A 14,135-nucleotide genomic window follows, 5' to 3' on the forward strand; every position below is an offset into this window, starting at 1 on the left:
TGTAGCACAAGTGGGCGGTTATGCTGTGAATGTTGAGGTGTATAATGTATTTTCATAACTTTGGCTTCACCTTGAGGCAGGGTTATACCACGATAAACCAGTGGACCGCCTTGTGGCGTGTTTAAGAAGTACGCCTCTCTGCGTCAAATTCGAGGACGTCCTCTGTGATTGGTTTTCGTTAATCACGTGTTTATCCTGAAGATGGCGTCTCCAAATGGAGGTAAATTCTAATTCCTTACCCTGATCTGCGGTGAATAATTGTAAATTTGACAATATTAAGGACAATAAATCGTTAGCGTACTCCTTTGATGTCGTTTACGAACACCCAGAGACCACGGAATATACATGTTTGCGCCGTATTTGTGTTGTCTGGAGATGTTTTCCGTTGTCAAAACCGTTCACTAGCCCCAGTGTTGTGTCGAACCAATGTACAGAGAAACACATTAGACAGCAAGCTTCAACCCATCGTACACATTAAGCGACAAAGCTCAAAATGGGCTGCTGCTGCATATAAACATAGCTGACCTCGAAGCTCGCTGCTGTGCTATATACAGCCCGAACTAACTTTATTTATATAATGAGTAACAGCTCTAGTGTTTTGTTTCACAACATCGTAATTAGTTATAGTTTTATTGACGGTAGTCTTTTCACCCTTTGCCTCTCACACAACGTATTAGTGATTACTACAGACCCTGCTGGATTTTCATCTGAAGTTATTACAGCAAAGCACTCATAGTATGCTGTATATGACATATATATGCTGTATAAGTATGATCCTCTTGGCTTTGTTAAACTACAGTTGATTGAATGATTACTAACCGACTTATATAAAATACAATAAAATATATTTGTATGAAGGTCAGAGTTGCAATGTACATTTACTCAAGTGCTGTACTTAAGTACTATTTTGAAGTTCTAGTAGAATATTTCCCTTGTATGCTTTCTTTTTTTATGCTACTTTGCCAATGTTTTTTTTTTCATTGATGTACTGTATTAACTGGTCAACAATGGCGCAGTAGTTAGCATTGGTGCCTCTCAGTAAGAAGGTCAATGCCTTGGACCAAGAAAGTGACTTAGAACTGGTGAGTTCAACTGATTAGATTCAGAGAACGAATTTCCTTAAGGTGACCAATAAAGGCTAACTTACCCTAACCTCTGAACATTTTCTTCATGAGAGCATGGTACTCTACAGTACATTTCCTGCAGGGGCACCTCAGAACCTACAAACATTTCAGGGAAATTCCCCATCTAGTTGTGCTGTGAACGAAAGCAGCAATATTGCAGAGACAAGGATGTTAAGGGTTCTGTCCATATGATGGAAATAAAAAATTTCACATGAAACAAGTGAACCCGTCCCAAGACTTCGCTCATCATGTATTTGAATCTGCTGTCTCTACTTCTGTTCATTTTGGCATGTTTTAATGTTCATTTTAATGTATCAGATGTATGTTCATGATTCAAGATTCAACAATATTCTGGTATTTTCATCTTAATTCCTCCACATCTGATGATCTGAGGTACACATGCAACAAAAAAGTGCAGTATGCAAATATGCAGTTTCCAACTAAAATGTTGAAAAAGGAAAAATACTTTTTTTGTCATGACAGGTGATGATTTTGAGTCCTCTCTGCTGAGTTTTGAGAAGTTGGACAGAGCGTCACCAGACCTGTGGCCAGAGCAGTGTAAGTTTAATGTCATTCTGCTCCTGGCGATTAGTTTCTATCAAATTGTGTTTTATGTTGTTGTAATCTCAATTATTTTATAATCTCTCGTACAGTACCTGGAGTTGCAGAATTTGCTGCATCTTGTAAAAATGTGAGTCAGATTCACTGGTTCTCCCTTTTGCTTTACAAATTCGGTAATTAAATAGTCTTGATGCACTCTAATACAGTGACCTGATCTATAAAACTTTCATGAGTTGTGTACCAAGAACTTTGTTCTGTTTTACTTCACAGCCCATCACTAATTCACCCCCCAAGTGGATGGCTGAACTAGAGAGTGAGGATATTGAAATGTTGAAAGGCAAGTGTTGTTGTTTTGTAATTCTGTCTTCTGTGTACCTGTAACAGTTGGTGTTAAACCTGAACATTGTGGACAGAAATAGTGTTAACATATTATCAAATATCAAATAGGATAATATTGTGGTGAAACTAGTCACATGCAGCTTTGGCTATGTGTCTTTCTGTAGAGCTGGGTAGTCTGACCACAGCGAACCTGATGGAGAAGGTCAAAGGACTTCAGAACCTTGCTTACCAGCTGGGCTTAGAGGAGTGTGAGTATATGAGCAACACAAACCAGTACAGTGAGTATTTGTAAAAGGCACAGGTGTTTATACAGTATTAAAAAGGTAACCTGATGTTAAAGCACTTGGCACTTGATTAATGTGATTAATGTGCAATTTGCTAAACAAAAAGGTTCATCACAAGCCGCCTGGTTAGTCACATGTGACCACTAGGTGGTGCTCATAGGCTTTCGGTGTCTAGTGAGTGGATTTCACAGCATCCTTGAGTGCTTTCACATTCAAAACAGGCAGATTGCACATAGGCTCACATACCAAAAAACAGAATGGGTAATGTTAAAACTGAAACTTCTAGAAACAGCTCTCCATTTCTGTGAAACAGAAATAAATAAAAAGACTTTGGGTCTTTATTTAGAGGAAGTGATTTAGGTCAATCTTGTTAAATTGAAAAAGGTAAAGAAACAAGGGGATGCCAACAAGAGTCCACGCAACAAGTGCTCAAGCATATGATGGATGCAAAATCTAGTCTTTAATCCATTCCCCACTGCCTCCATTGTCATAATCCTTATGGAGTGTGGATTAGAGAGATGGAGCTAAGTGCTCATATTTTCCTAAGAGAAAAATGGGTATTTATTTTCCCAGTGGAAAAAGCGCACAAGCAATGAAGAACTGTGGTATAGTCCATGTCTTACTGGGATGGAACAGATAAATACATGCACACTGAGTGCACTGTATGTAGTACAAGCTACATGATCTGATGTAGACACTGAGTTGAAATGTTGCACTGCAGCCTGTTGTAATGAGTGCAGTACTCTGTAAAACTCCATCCTGCACTGTCATTATGGAGTTTTTGCTAAACCTAATTTGGAAAGGCTTTAATGAAATTTGTTAGATTCATATGGTGAAACTTTTTGATTACCTTAAGAGATCATCAGATTTGACTCCAGAGTTACTGAAAAGTTTTGCCGCAATCATGTAATGCACAAATATCCAAACAGACATAGCATAGGAGATGTAGATACATGAGTAACCACACATTAATGGGCTATAGATTGTGTAGCATGTGCTTTATTTGCATAGACCATAAGTTGCAAATTCATTTTTTTGAAAAAGTGTCTAATCTTCCTGACTTCCCTCAACCCGAAGAACTGTGTAATCTGGTTGGTATAAAGATGTTAGCTGTCAGAGGTGCAGGCCTGCAGGCTTTGCAATCATGTCATGTGCCTCTGGATGACGGGACACAATGATGGTTATTATTGGTGTTGGAGCAGCCCTGTAATGGGTGCCTGTTTAATGCTCTCTGGTTTAATTTTCTCCTTTTCCCGGCTGTCAGAGGAGGCCTTGTAAATCTCAGCTACTTTTTCATCATGTTTGTGCACTCTTCGGTACCCGTAAACGAGACGCCGCAGAGGCACGGCAGAGTGAGGGCAGGGGACAGGATTTACTGCCCCTCCCCCTTCAGCATGTGGACCATTAAAGAGGAGGCTGGTTAATGGGCAGAGTACAATCAGACTGTGAAAACTCACCCACCCTACTGCAGTGAGAAAGGGGACCAGCACCTGACATTATTACAAGAAGATCATTATCCAGCAGCATGAGTGTTGGTTCCTGCTTTTTCTTGCAAATTGTGCACAAACTGATGTGTACTGGTGTTTGTACATATGAATTAACATGAATGTTGTGGGAGATGTAACACACCCTTAGCCCCCCTCTCCCTCCCACCTGCAACCCCACCAGTGGCTGTGTGACGCTGGCCTGGTCTAGTCCCTGAGGGGCTTGACGCGTGCCTCCTCCTCAGGCCCCAGCTGTTACTCCACCCCATGATGAATGCCGCTGTCGTGGCCCACTGAGCGCCGGCATCAAGCCCCGAGTCTCTGGGGAATGCTGAGGACTCTGATAAGTGCTGTTATTGGAGGTAATTGAAAGCTGAGTGTTCCTTTGGGACGCACTGGAGGGCCTAAGCTACTGAGCACCAAACTGCTCGAGTTGGTGATGGTGCTCTATCACACTTGTGGGCTCAAGGCTACTGAATACCATTTGACGCTTACACGTCCAGGACGTGCTGTTAATTAGGAAAGGTTTTTGCTGTAGGCTGCTCTGTGTCTTTGATAGACTCATAATGTAGGTTGAAGAAAAGCTAAGAATGAACCATTTAAAATAAATTAAAAAAAACAGTCAACACAAGTTCTTAAATTAAGCCTTAAGAGGATAAAAAACATTTGGGGAAAAAAACTATTTATTGTGGTGGCTGAGTAGATTCATGAGCTGATAATAATGAGGAAGCTGCCCCAAACAAAGATAATAATATTAAAATACTGACTATACGTTTTCTAAAAGGTTCACCAGACTCTGCTGCCTTGAGTGGTACTGTAATCTTTTCTGAACTGAACAAACACATGGATTTTCTTTTTCTTTTCACCCAGTTCTAACGTTTAAGTCTGGAAAACATGCAGGTGATAGCACCATATTACAGTGATCAGAAAATTTGATATCTCACTATAAAGAGCATCACTCAGTGTATTCTGGGTGTCGAACCACCTGTTGTAGCACCTGTCCTCCGCCGTGATGCCCGTCCAAGCTGACCCTTGTTGTGCCTTCGTATGTGAAGGTGAGACAGAAGGTCGCCCTGCCCTGACAGCTCCTAATGGCCCCCCCGCATACACTATCGCCACCTCCTCCTCCTTCTCATCCTTAGGATCAATCTCCGGCCTATTAGAAGCACGCCACTGCTGAATATGATTGCATTCACTGGGCCCCACTGCTGCTAATGTGCCTCTATCAATCCATCAGGGGGGCTGACCACGGGGTGGGCGGTTATGAAGTGCCTGAGCTGACAGCCGCTGAATGAGGAACAGGGGATGCCTCCCCATCACCACCACCCTTCTTCCTCCTCCTCCTCCTCCTCACCTCTACTACTCCTCTGTGCTCATCTTTTCACCCCTACTCCTGTCTCCCTCCGTAGGCTCATAGTTGCGATGAATGGCGGTGTTGTGGTACGTGTCTTTAAAGGTCACGCTTCCACTGGAAGGAAAGTGAAATGAGTCCAGAAGGGTTCAGTGTTTATCTTTTTTATATTCTGTAACCTTAGGCCTTGTGTGGTTAGTTCTCTCAAATTGAGCCCCATCCTTTAAGGAAATGGCCCATGGTTGGAAAATCTTAACCAGCTCCACTCAAGTTTTGCAACAGGAAGAAATGAGTGCCTTCCTCCTTAGTGTAGCAGGTTGCAGCTGTATCTGATGGAGCTTGTCCATATCTTAAGCAGGATCAGTGTCAGAGCTGTGTGAAAGCAGAGACTGGCAGAGCTCTGCACACACACACACACACACACACACACACACACACACACCGCTCACCAGTTCTGCCTGCCTGCCGCCTCCCTGAGCAGATCGGAAATGACACCTCATTTCCATAAAGGCATTAGGAATTCATTGGATTTTCTTTCCCAGCTAATCATAGTGCGGGTGTAAAACCTTTTAGGCTTTTTAATGAATGATTTTTGACTGATTGCCTATTAATAAGGACACCTCTTGAACAGGCATAGGCTGGGGCAAGGGTTGGGAGGTGCAGATGTGTTTGTTTTTGTGTGTGTGTGTGTGTGTGCATCAGCCAGGCGAAAATACATTGGAGGAGGAGGAGGAGGGGGAAGTGGGCTCTCTCGGTTGGGACATAAAGAGGAACCAGTGGCTCCCCTGGGAAATCACAGCTCGTGTCTGCATCTTAAATATCCCTGTGAAGTATCAATAAGTGGGTAATTGAATTTTGAACACAAACATGAGCGTCATGTGTATGTGTTGCAAGACGGGGTGTTGAGCTGAGTGTGTGTGCCTCCAAGTGTTTCTTTGCTCGTGTGTTTGTGTGTTTCATCTCCTCTGTCTCCCTTGTCCCCCGGGGAGGAGGGTGGTGAAAGGGGATGTTAAATCCATTAAATAAAGCTTACAGGCCGTAATAGCTGAGCAGCTCTCAGAGATGGGCAGTGAGGGTCAGATAAGTCCTCTTAACTCTTAATGAAAGTGAATTGGGGCAGTCAGGGCCGGGGTCCAGGACTCCAGTTAACCCAGGTGGTCATCTGTCTTTGGCGCTAACAGGGGTCCAGTGGCTCACCGGGAGTGTGCCATCAAGAGGGAGGCAGGCGGGGGTGGGCTGTGGGGAGGGGGTGATGATTACTCTCATTTTATACACCTGGGAGTGGTGGTGGGGGCTGGGAGTGGGCTGTGACAATGACACCCAGATCGCTCACCGTAAACGAGGGGAAAGTAAGATGTTACACCGTCGCGTTTCCACTGCATTTACATTTGAGCCATCTGGGATTTTCCAAATGAAAATAATTCGTCAGTGCAGAACGGAGAAATTATTGAAATATTTGTGTTGGACGGCAGATTTCTTAGACTGTGTTTTAGTCCCTACTTTTTAATTTTGGGAAAAGGGCAATATTTTAAATAGCCTTGGGGCATATTTATCTATTTGCAGATATAGGTTTTATCTCTATTCTTGCAGCGAGCCTCAGCAGCAGTAATCAGGCCTAAATCTACAGCCAGAGGATTACCAGGCTGATGCGGGAGTTAAGGGGGTTCAAGAGACTTCAGTAGACTCCTCTGCTCCATACTGGCTTCTGTGCCCTCGAAACCTAAGCTGTATTTGTTTAAATATTTTGTCTGTTATGGATGAAAATGCTTTTAAGTTGCTTGAACAAAAATGGATGGCAGTCAGACACTGGAGAATATCTAATATGGGTGAAGCTTTCATACCCAGTAAGATGTGGCTGTGTTTGGTATACTGCTTGTGTACTGTGATGGAATCTCAGACCAGTTTGGGCTAAATGATAATTAGATAGCAACAAATCAACAGGGCAAGAGGATGGCCCTCAGAATCCATAAGGTGTCATTTTGTATGGATGGCGGTCCTAACAAGAAGCTGATTAACTTCGTGCAAAATTAGTAATTGACCTTTCTAATCAACTAAACAAATCTCTAAGTCCCTCTAATCAGTATTGATCTCCCCAGTTGTATGGCGTTTTTGTGTGTGTGTGTGTGTGTGTGTGTGTTTGTGCAAGCATGTGGGTGTGTGCTTTCAAGGCCTTCTAACCTCATCTGTTTATATATAAATTATTAAAATTTACAATCACTTGTGCCAAAACAACTCATTTGTAAATTTGTTAAAGAAAATAGCTTGTAGAAAGAAATCAAATAGAGCACTACAATAAGCTAGTGTTGCAAAGTTACAAATTTGAATTGAAATCAACCATTTATCATCATGTTTTCTCTAAGACTTTTCTCATAAAATGCCATTTGACATTTGTACTATCTGATAGGCCTTTTTCAAAGAAGACATTCTGATATGTCACAGGTGTGAAGAATAAAGTTATTTATGCCTGAATTCCATGTAGCTGTTGGAGTTTCAGGTTCCTGGCATCGCATGCTGGCTAACCGTCAAAATCCAATTTTCTTTGCATATGCAGCTGGCAGTATTTTTTGCACCTCAGCCAGGCGTAGAAAGTTTGTTTTGAGATATTTTGACTTTTTCAAATTTTCCAGCATTTCCACTCGAATTGGAAATGCAGATTAAAACAAGTGTAGCTCTTTCATTGATCCCACTGTGTATGCCTTGAGTGTGTTGCATTCTTTCTAACCTTTCATCTCCTGCAATGTCTTGCTGATGTTTGACTTGTGGTTGGCCTCATCACCAACACAGAGCCCACTTTCACCATGTCAATCATAAACCTCTTCCCCATAATTCCTGTTTATGAAAAGGAGCCAGGCATCATAAATTGAGCACTGATTTATGTTTAACGGGGTCTTTAATGTGTTAATATCAAAGATATTTCTATCAGAGTAGGGAGAGTCCAAACTGAGCTGTAATTAATGAGACGCTTGGTGGGGCACAGGGTCTCGGGAGGAGTGGCAGCCATCCCTGATCTTTTACAGAGTTTGGGCTCATCAAGAGATGGAGAAAGTGATAAAGAGTGAGAGAAGCTTGACACCTTAAAAATCAAAAACATTAACTGCTACCCTTTACTGTTCCTAGTGTAACTGGTCCTAATAAGAAAATCACATCAAGGTACTTGTGGCTTTAGGGTCATCCCAACATAATTGCTTTCCTTCTCCTAATTTTGATGGTTTCATTTCAATCTAATGCACCCTCTGCATGTCCAGGGGTCATCTGATGACTTTGTTTCAGGTGATTTGAAGAGACAGCAAAGTGCAAAATGAATCCATCCCATTCCAATTAGCATCATCTTTAACCTAATGAGGGACACCTCAAGGTGACGTGGCCCCCACGCCTAGATGCGCCATTATCATTCCACACTGCGCAACTCATCTAAATTACTGACTGGCCCGACTTTTTCATTAGCCGCCGTGGGCAGGAGGAGGCGGGGCCCGTTCACAGCGGCACACGAGCAGACGGCAGCCAGTCGAGATCCTGAGAGCTTCTTTTTGCAGGCATTGTGAAGCTGGATGACTTTCTGCTAAATGCTAAATGACGTCTGTCCTCGCTCGGCTGCTCTGTACTTTTATATTTATGTGATGTACAAGCTCAGTTAGAAATCAGATTGAGTCGCTGAAGTGATGTTTGTAATGGCAGTCTGATCCTCTTCTTATCTTTAACAAAGTGTAATCACTACATGTTGGTGCCTCTGCAGGGTTTATGATGAGGTCGCTTTCCACCAAATCCCTGCAGTCTCCTCAGTGGCACGAGGGTTTGTCTTTGACAGAAAAGCCTCAGCGATCATTGCCATTCCAGTGAGGACGACTTTCACAAAGGGCCTTCAGCAGGGACGCTTCTGTTGGACTGTCTATTGCACAGTTAACACAATCTAGTTCACTGGACCCCCCTGATCTCCTCTTGCAGGTCATTCCAGAGTCGTGGGGCCCTGGCTCCAAAGGCTCGGTCTCCTCTGGGATCTGAGGCTGCATTCAGGCTTGTGAGGGGGTTAGTAAGTCAGTGATATAATCAGGGGCCAACCCCTACCATGCTCTAAAAAGTAATCATTAAAATTTCAATCAGTTCTGGAGCATACAGGTAACCAGTGTGATGCTAACAGAGGCTTTATGTGAACTCTGTTGGATTTAGTGCTGCAGGTTTTTGAATTAGTTTAGAGGGGTTGTACTGAGTGAGACAGGAACGAGTGACTGTATTCTGAGCAGGTTGTAATGAAAGCACGGATGATATTCTTAGCAGATAAGAAAAAAAAATCATAAATTTCAAGGAATTATGAAGCTGCACTTGTTTTTCACCCTCTCATTTTGTGAATTTCACACACAAGTTCATGCATGCGTACATCGGAATACGTGTACCTCACCGCGCTGAGGCAGATTCGGCTCCATTTTATGTTGTTTTCCATGTCCTGAATGAACAGATGTTTGTATAAATTACCTCTCAATGTGACACTGCAGATATTAAATACATGCTTTGCATTACTAAACAGTTCTGAAGTGGTTTGAGCTTCAGGCAAATGTTGTGTAAGGCTGGCAGTATTTTTTTCTGATTTTACCAACTTATTGAAGCTTGTTGGAAGGGAGTAAAGGGTCACAAAGTGGTCTTCCAACCTGTGCACTGGTATGTGTTGTTCATGTGATATTGTGTCTTTTTTGTGTTTTCCAGCCAGGGAAATGACCAGAGGGAAGTTTCTGAACATCTTGGAGAGGCCGAAGAAGTGACTTTTTTTTTTTTTTTGGCAAGCAACAGGAAATGCGGAGCTGAACATATGCTCTTAACACGTTCAGACCTTCACAACAAAGACTTTTCACTGAAACCGTTAAGTGGAGCAAAGTGCTCGCGCACGCGCAGAAGCCGTCTGTCCGGAGTGCACCTGTTGTCCTTCTGTGGACAGATGCCTTCACATTTATGAAAACTCCATATCGTTTATTTACTTCCCACTGAATCTGTCTGTAGTTCGTAGACCTGTTTTGATTAAATGTTCCCTATTTATTCTGACTACTATTTTAAACATGATTTACATTTTTTGCAGTTTGTGAAGTTGTATAATAAAGTTTTAAAATGAATCCCCTTGAATTTTTGGGTTTGCAGCCAAAGCAGCTAACTCTGGTGATGCAAGGGTTAGGGTTAGGGTTAGTTCTCAGAGACAACTTCAGCTTATAATCAGGGCGATAACTTCATGCCTCTCCTTCCACAAAGTGCAGCACCTCTCTGACTGTGGACACGTAAGGAGCTCCGACGTGAGAGTGCTTTCCCGGCTACCAGGGCATGTTTTCCATTTAATGAGGCATTGGAAGTAGGGTCCCCTACACAAAACATTGCGTAAAAATAATATTGCTCATTGTCATGGCCGTTAATGAGAGTTGACATAATTACTAGGACCATTTCTTTTCTAATTAGCACACTTCAGCCTTGTCTGAGCTAGCGACCAGGCAAAAAGAGAATCAGACAGGCATGCCGAATGGGAAACAAAAAGAAGTCCATCGGCCATAATTAGGTGAGACAATGCCTCGGACTGTTCTCGGCTGGAGATGTCGCTGGGGCTCTGGCTGCTCACTCCCAACAAGTTACACTTCTCCCCAGGCCACTAATAAGCCCCTAATCGTCTTTCCGATTCACACGGACAGAGGCCGCCATTGCCTCGGTGGCTTCACCCCCTGCCTCTCACACGGACCCTGGTTCACCCCTTTGGAAAATTATTTATATAGTTCTGCAAGTTTCAGACAGTGTTTTTGGCTCCTGGAACGCACCATGGGCTGGTAGCAAGAAGATATGGGTTATGACATTACCTATGTAAAAGCGGGTGGTCCAAATACTAACAAAAGTTTAGCTATGCTCCACCAAAATCTGTGTTTTGTTTATGTACATTGTTGCGCCATTAAATGTGGGGTGGCTGTGGCTCAGGATGTAGAGCAGGTCGTCCACTAATCAGAAGGTCAGTGGTTTGAAGCCCAGTTCCAGGTGCATGTTGAAGTGCTCTTGGGCAAGATACTGAAGACACTGAGTGTAAATGTGTGTGTGAATGGCTGATCATTGCCCAAATAATGTGAAGTTCCTGTGGTTGGTGAGCAGTGGGAGCAGGCCTGTTCCTCTATAGGCCGATTGCAGACTTGATGGATTATTGTTTTACAAAGTTTGTTAATGACTTGTTAACATTAATAACTGCAGACTTGACGGCTTCCAAGAAAGTGAAAACTCTTTATTTATTAACGCATTGCAGACACTTTGGGGAGGAAAAATACTCCATTACAATTAAGGATCCTGCAATGAAAATGTTAATCAAATAAAAGGATTAAAGTGGTAGCAGAAAAAGTAAAAGCAGGCTACTTAATCTGAGGGCAAATTTCCCTTTGTGGTGAGTGTTCAGTAACACTCTGTTATGTTTCACAAGATTATTGTATGCTTTGTTTACAGGTCTACATAACTAAGCCCTTAATTGGTAAAGTGGCCTAACTTGCTCTCTGTTAAATGTGTTACATTTAGTAGGCATATACCTCTGAAATACAGGCTAGTAAAAGTAGAGCGACTGAGACCGGGTCTCATGTGGACACTTGTTGATACTAACTGATGAGCACGGTCTGCAGAGCACTGACATGTTAAGCGACCCGACATGGGCAATATGCACGCACCGGCTGCTGCCTGTCACCCGCAGCCTCCCTGCAGCCAAACAGCCTCTTCAAGAAACGGGCCAGTCCCTTTGCAGAGCTGGTCATCCATACGGAGGGAAAATCCGAGCCCGTCCATCCATCCATCCATCCGCAGTGCGCTGTCCTGACCTCACATAGCCTCTGTGCCCCGACAAACGTCAATCCGATGTGCCCCGAGTCCTTAAATTAGCTGTCAATTAGTGCAAATTAATCAACTCCTCGCCTAATTAAGCAATGCGACCGGCAGCTACCAAACATGCCATTGTGGAGGAGCCATGAGAAAGCTGCGGGGCTTGCAAACTCGTTCTGTACTGAGGAGAAATTAGGGAGGGAAGGAAAAGGAGGGGAGGGTTGGGGGTGCATCACATCACGCCCTGCAAGGGCTTTGGGAAAGCAGAGGCTCTGGCTGTGCTTCAGTTTTTCCCCTGACTCGGCCCTACATGTGTGCTGTCATCAAGTTGCCTGCATCCTGTTTCAACGCGCAGGGAGCAGCTTGATTCAGCACGACAGAGACTGAACCACAGCAGAAGAGTTTTACGCCACTTTGATCAACCTAATCAGAAAGAGAGGAAGTGAACGCACCAGTGTTGCACACGTCAAAGTTCCTATATGGGATGAGTATAATAGACCTGTGTACACAATCTGTCTGCTAGGGATCAGTTGATGCATTCAGGGGTTTTTTTTCCTGCAAAGAAAAAAAAATCTGCTTATTCATGAAATGCATTTCAAGCTTTACCAGTCACGTCAACAGCAGATGATATTCATAATAAAGGGCGTTTTTTGCTCACAGCTGCTTATGGAAATATCTGACCTGCCTCACAACGATACAGACTGCATAGGTTTGAGGACATTGCTGCTATTTTTTTTTTTTTTTTTAGCAGGAACTGGGGTATAGTGGAGGCAGGATATGGGGTTGGAGGATGGCGGTGAGATGCGGTGCAAATAAACAAAAATTTCCCAACAGCTGTTTGCTTTTTAATCTGCAGCCGTCAGATCCTGCAGTTCTTTGATGGGCAACCCAATCTACACGAGTGACTGAACTAAATCTTCCCTTAATCTAGAGCCTTATTAGGCGGTCTCTGTTCTGCATGTAAATCAGCACGCAGCCATTTTCACAGGAGATGGATTATTAAAAGCCGTGCAGAGAGAAGACGGGTTGCGCCACCAACAAACAAAATAAAAAGCCTGTATGGATCGCAGCAGGAGTGATGATGGAGTGAGAGGGAGCAGTAAGTTGTCTGTAATTGACGGGTCATCCTGACTCACAACCCCTCCGTGTTAATAAATGACTTGATCCCAACAGGCTGATGTGTCATTAGCATATCCTGATAACATTGATTTCTTCATTAATAGAATTTCCTCTAAATAGGCCCTAATTAGTTTTCCAGCTGGCCAGCCGCTAACTACAGCAGTAATATTTTCTCCTCCTTAATCAGCAGCTCATTTAATACTGTTTGATATAAAATCTGACTTTTCCAGGCGGATGTGTGTCGTGTCTTTGTCATAACTCATACAGTTGGAGGTTTCTTTAGTCATGCTGTGCATTGAACCAGCTGGGCTCACTTCCCCACTGTTGTCTTCTTTTGCACTGCGCAGTTTGTTAATTTCTTATTCTCCTTGAGAGTTTCCTTGTTCTGTTATTACTGTACAAATCATTATTTTGTTCTTCGTGATTTCCAAACGAGTCAGTTGCCAATATAATCAACGCTAACACAAGTAAAAATAGGAAGGCGACGCAGGCCTACAACAGCGTCACTCCACGAGTTTTAACTTTGGCACAAATATGTCGAAATTAGCTTTGTGATACTGAGAGTCAAAACTCAACATTCTCATCATCTGCTTGACACTGAAACACCAAGAGGAAAAGATGATCTTCACCGTTAATATTCTCACAGTGAATAGACCTGTTGGGTTATTAAAATAATCAAATGAGCCCAAATAGTCGTGTTTCTGTTTTGTTTTTTTGTTGTTTTATTGCGCGCGGTTATGTCACCAAAAACAACTCAATTCCACTTTAAATTGGTTAAAAATTTAACCTGTAAAATTAACACTGAAACATTTAAATTAAGCTTACTTGCAAAGACTGACGCTAATTAAAATGCAAATCTAATTTAATTGTATTCAAAACTATCAATATCCCAACCTTTTCCTGTTTTCTGCCATAATTAGCTCTTACTGTATTATTATTATTATAATTATTATTATTACAGACAGTTATTGTTGATGAAAGCTAAGTAAATTGTTTATTGGTCTTAGCCTACACATGTGTCCCGTTGTGTGTGTTGTTTTCCGTTTCCTGGGAGGACATGTCCCTG

General features: G+C 42.7%; 1 protein-coding gene across 1 annotated transcript; it reads left to right on the plus strand.

Moving 5' to 3' along the window:
* The first annotated feature begins 121 nt into the window (after positions 1-121).
* lin52 (lin-52 DREAM MuvB core complex component) lies at positions 122-10,239 on the plus strand. Its single transcript, XM_046413717.1, has 6 exons — positions 122-220; positions 1,608-1,682; positions 1,778-1,815; positions 1,956-2,022; positions 2,189-2,272; positions 9,839-10,239. Exons 1-6 carry the CDS (start codon positions 202-204, stop codon positions 9,892-9,894), a joined length of 339 nt encoding a protein of 112 aa, XP_046269673.1. The 5' UTR covers positions 122-201; the 3' UTR covers positions 9,895-10,239.
* The last annotated feature ends 3,896 nt before the right edge of the window (positions 10,240-14,135 follow it).

Source organism: Scatophagus argus, chromosome 15 (assembly GCF_020382885.2).
Source record: "Scatophagus argus isolate fScaArg1 chromosome 15, fScaArg1.pri, whole genome shotgun sequence".
Classification (NCBI taxonomy): domain Eukaryota; kingdom Metazoa; phylum Chordata; class Actinopteri; family Scatophagidae; genus Scatophagus; species Scatophagus argus.

Excerpts from the sequence above, each read along its gene's own strand:
- lin52 (XM_046413717.1), top strand. Across the intron at positions 1,816-1,955 it reads TTGCTGCATCTTGTAAAAAT|CCCATCACTAATTCACCCCC; the intron begins GTGAGTCAGATT and ends TTTACTTCACAG. Across the intron at positions 2,273-9,838 it reads CCAGCTGGGCTTAGAGGAGT|CCAGGGAAATGACCAGAGGG; the intron begins GTGAGTATATGA and ends TGTGTTTTCCAG.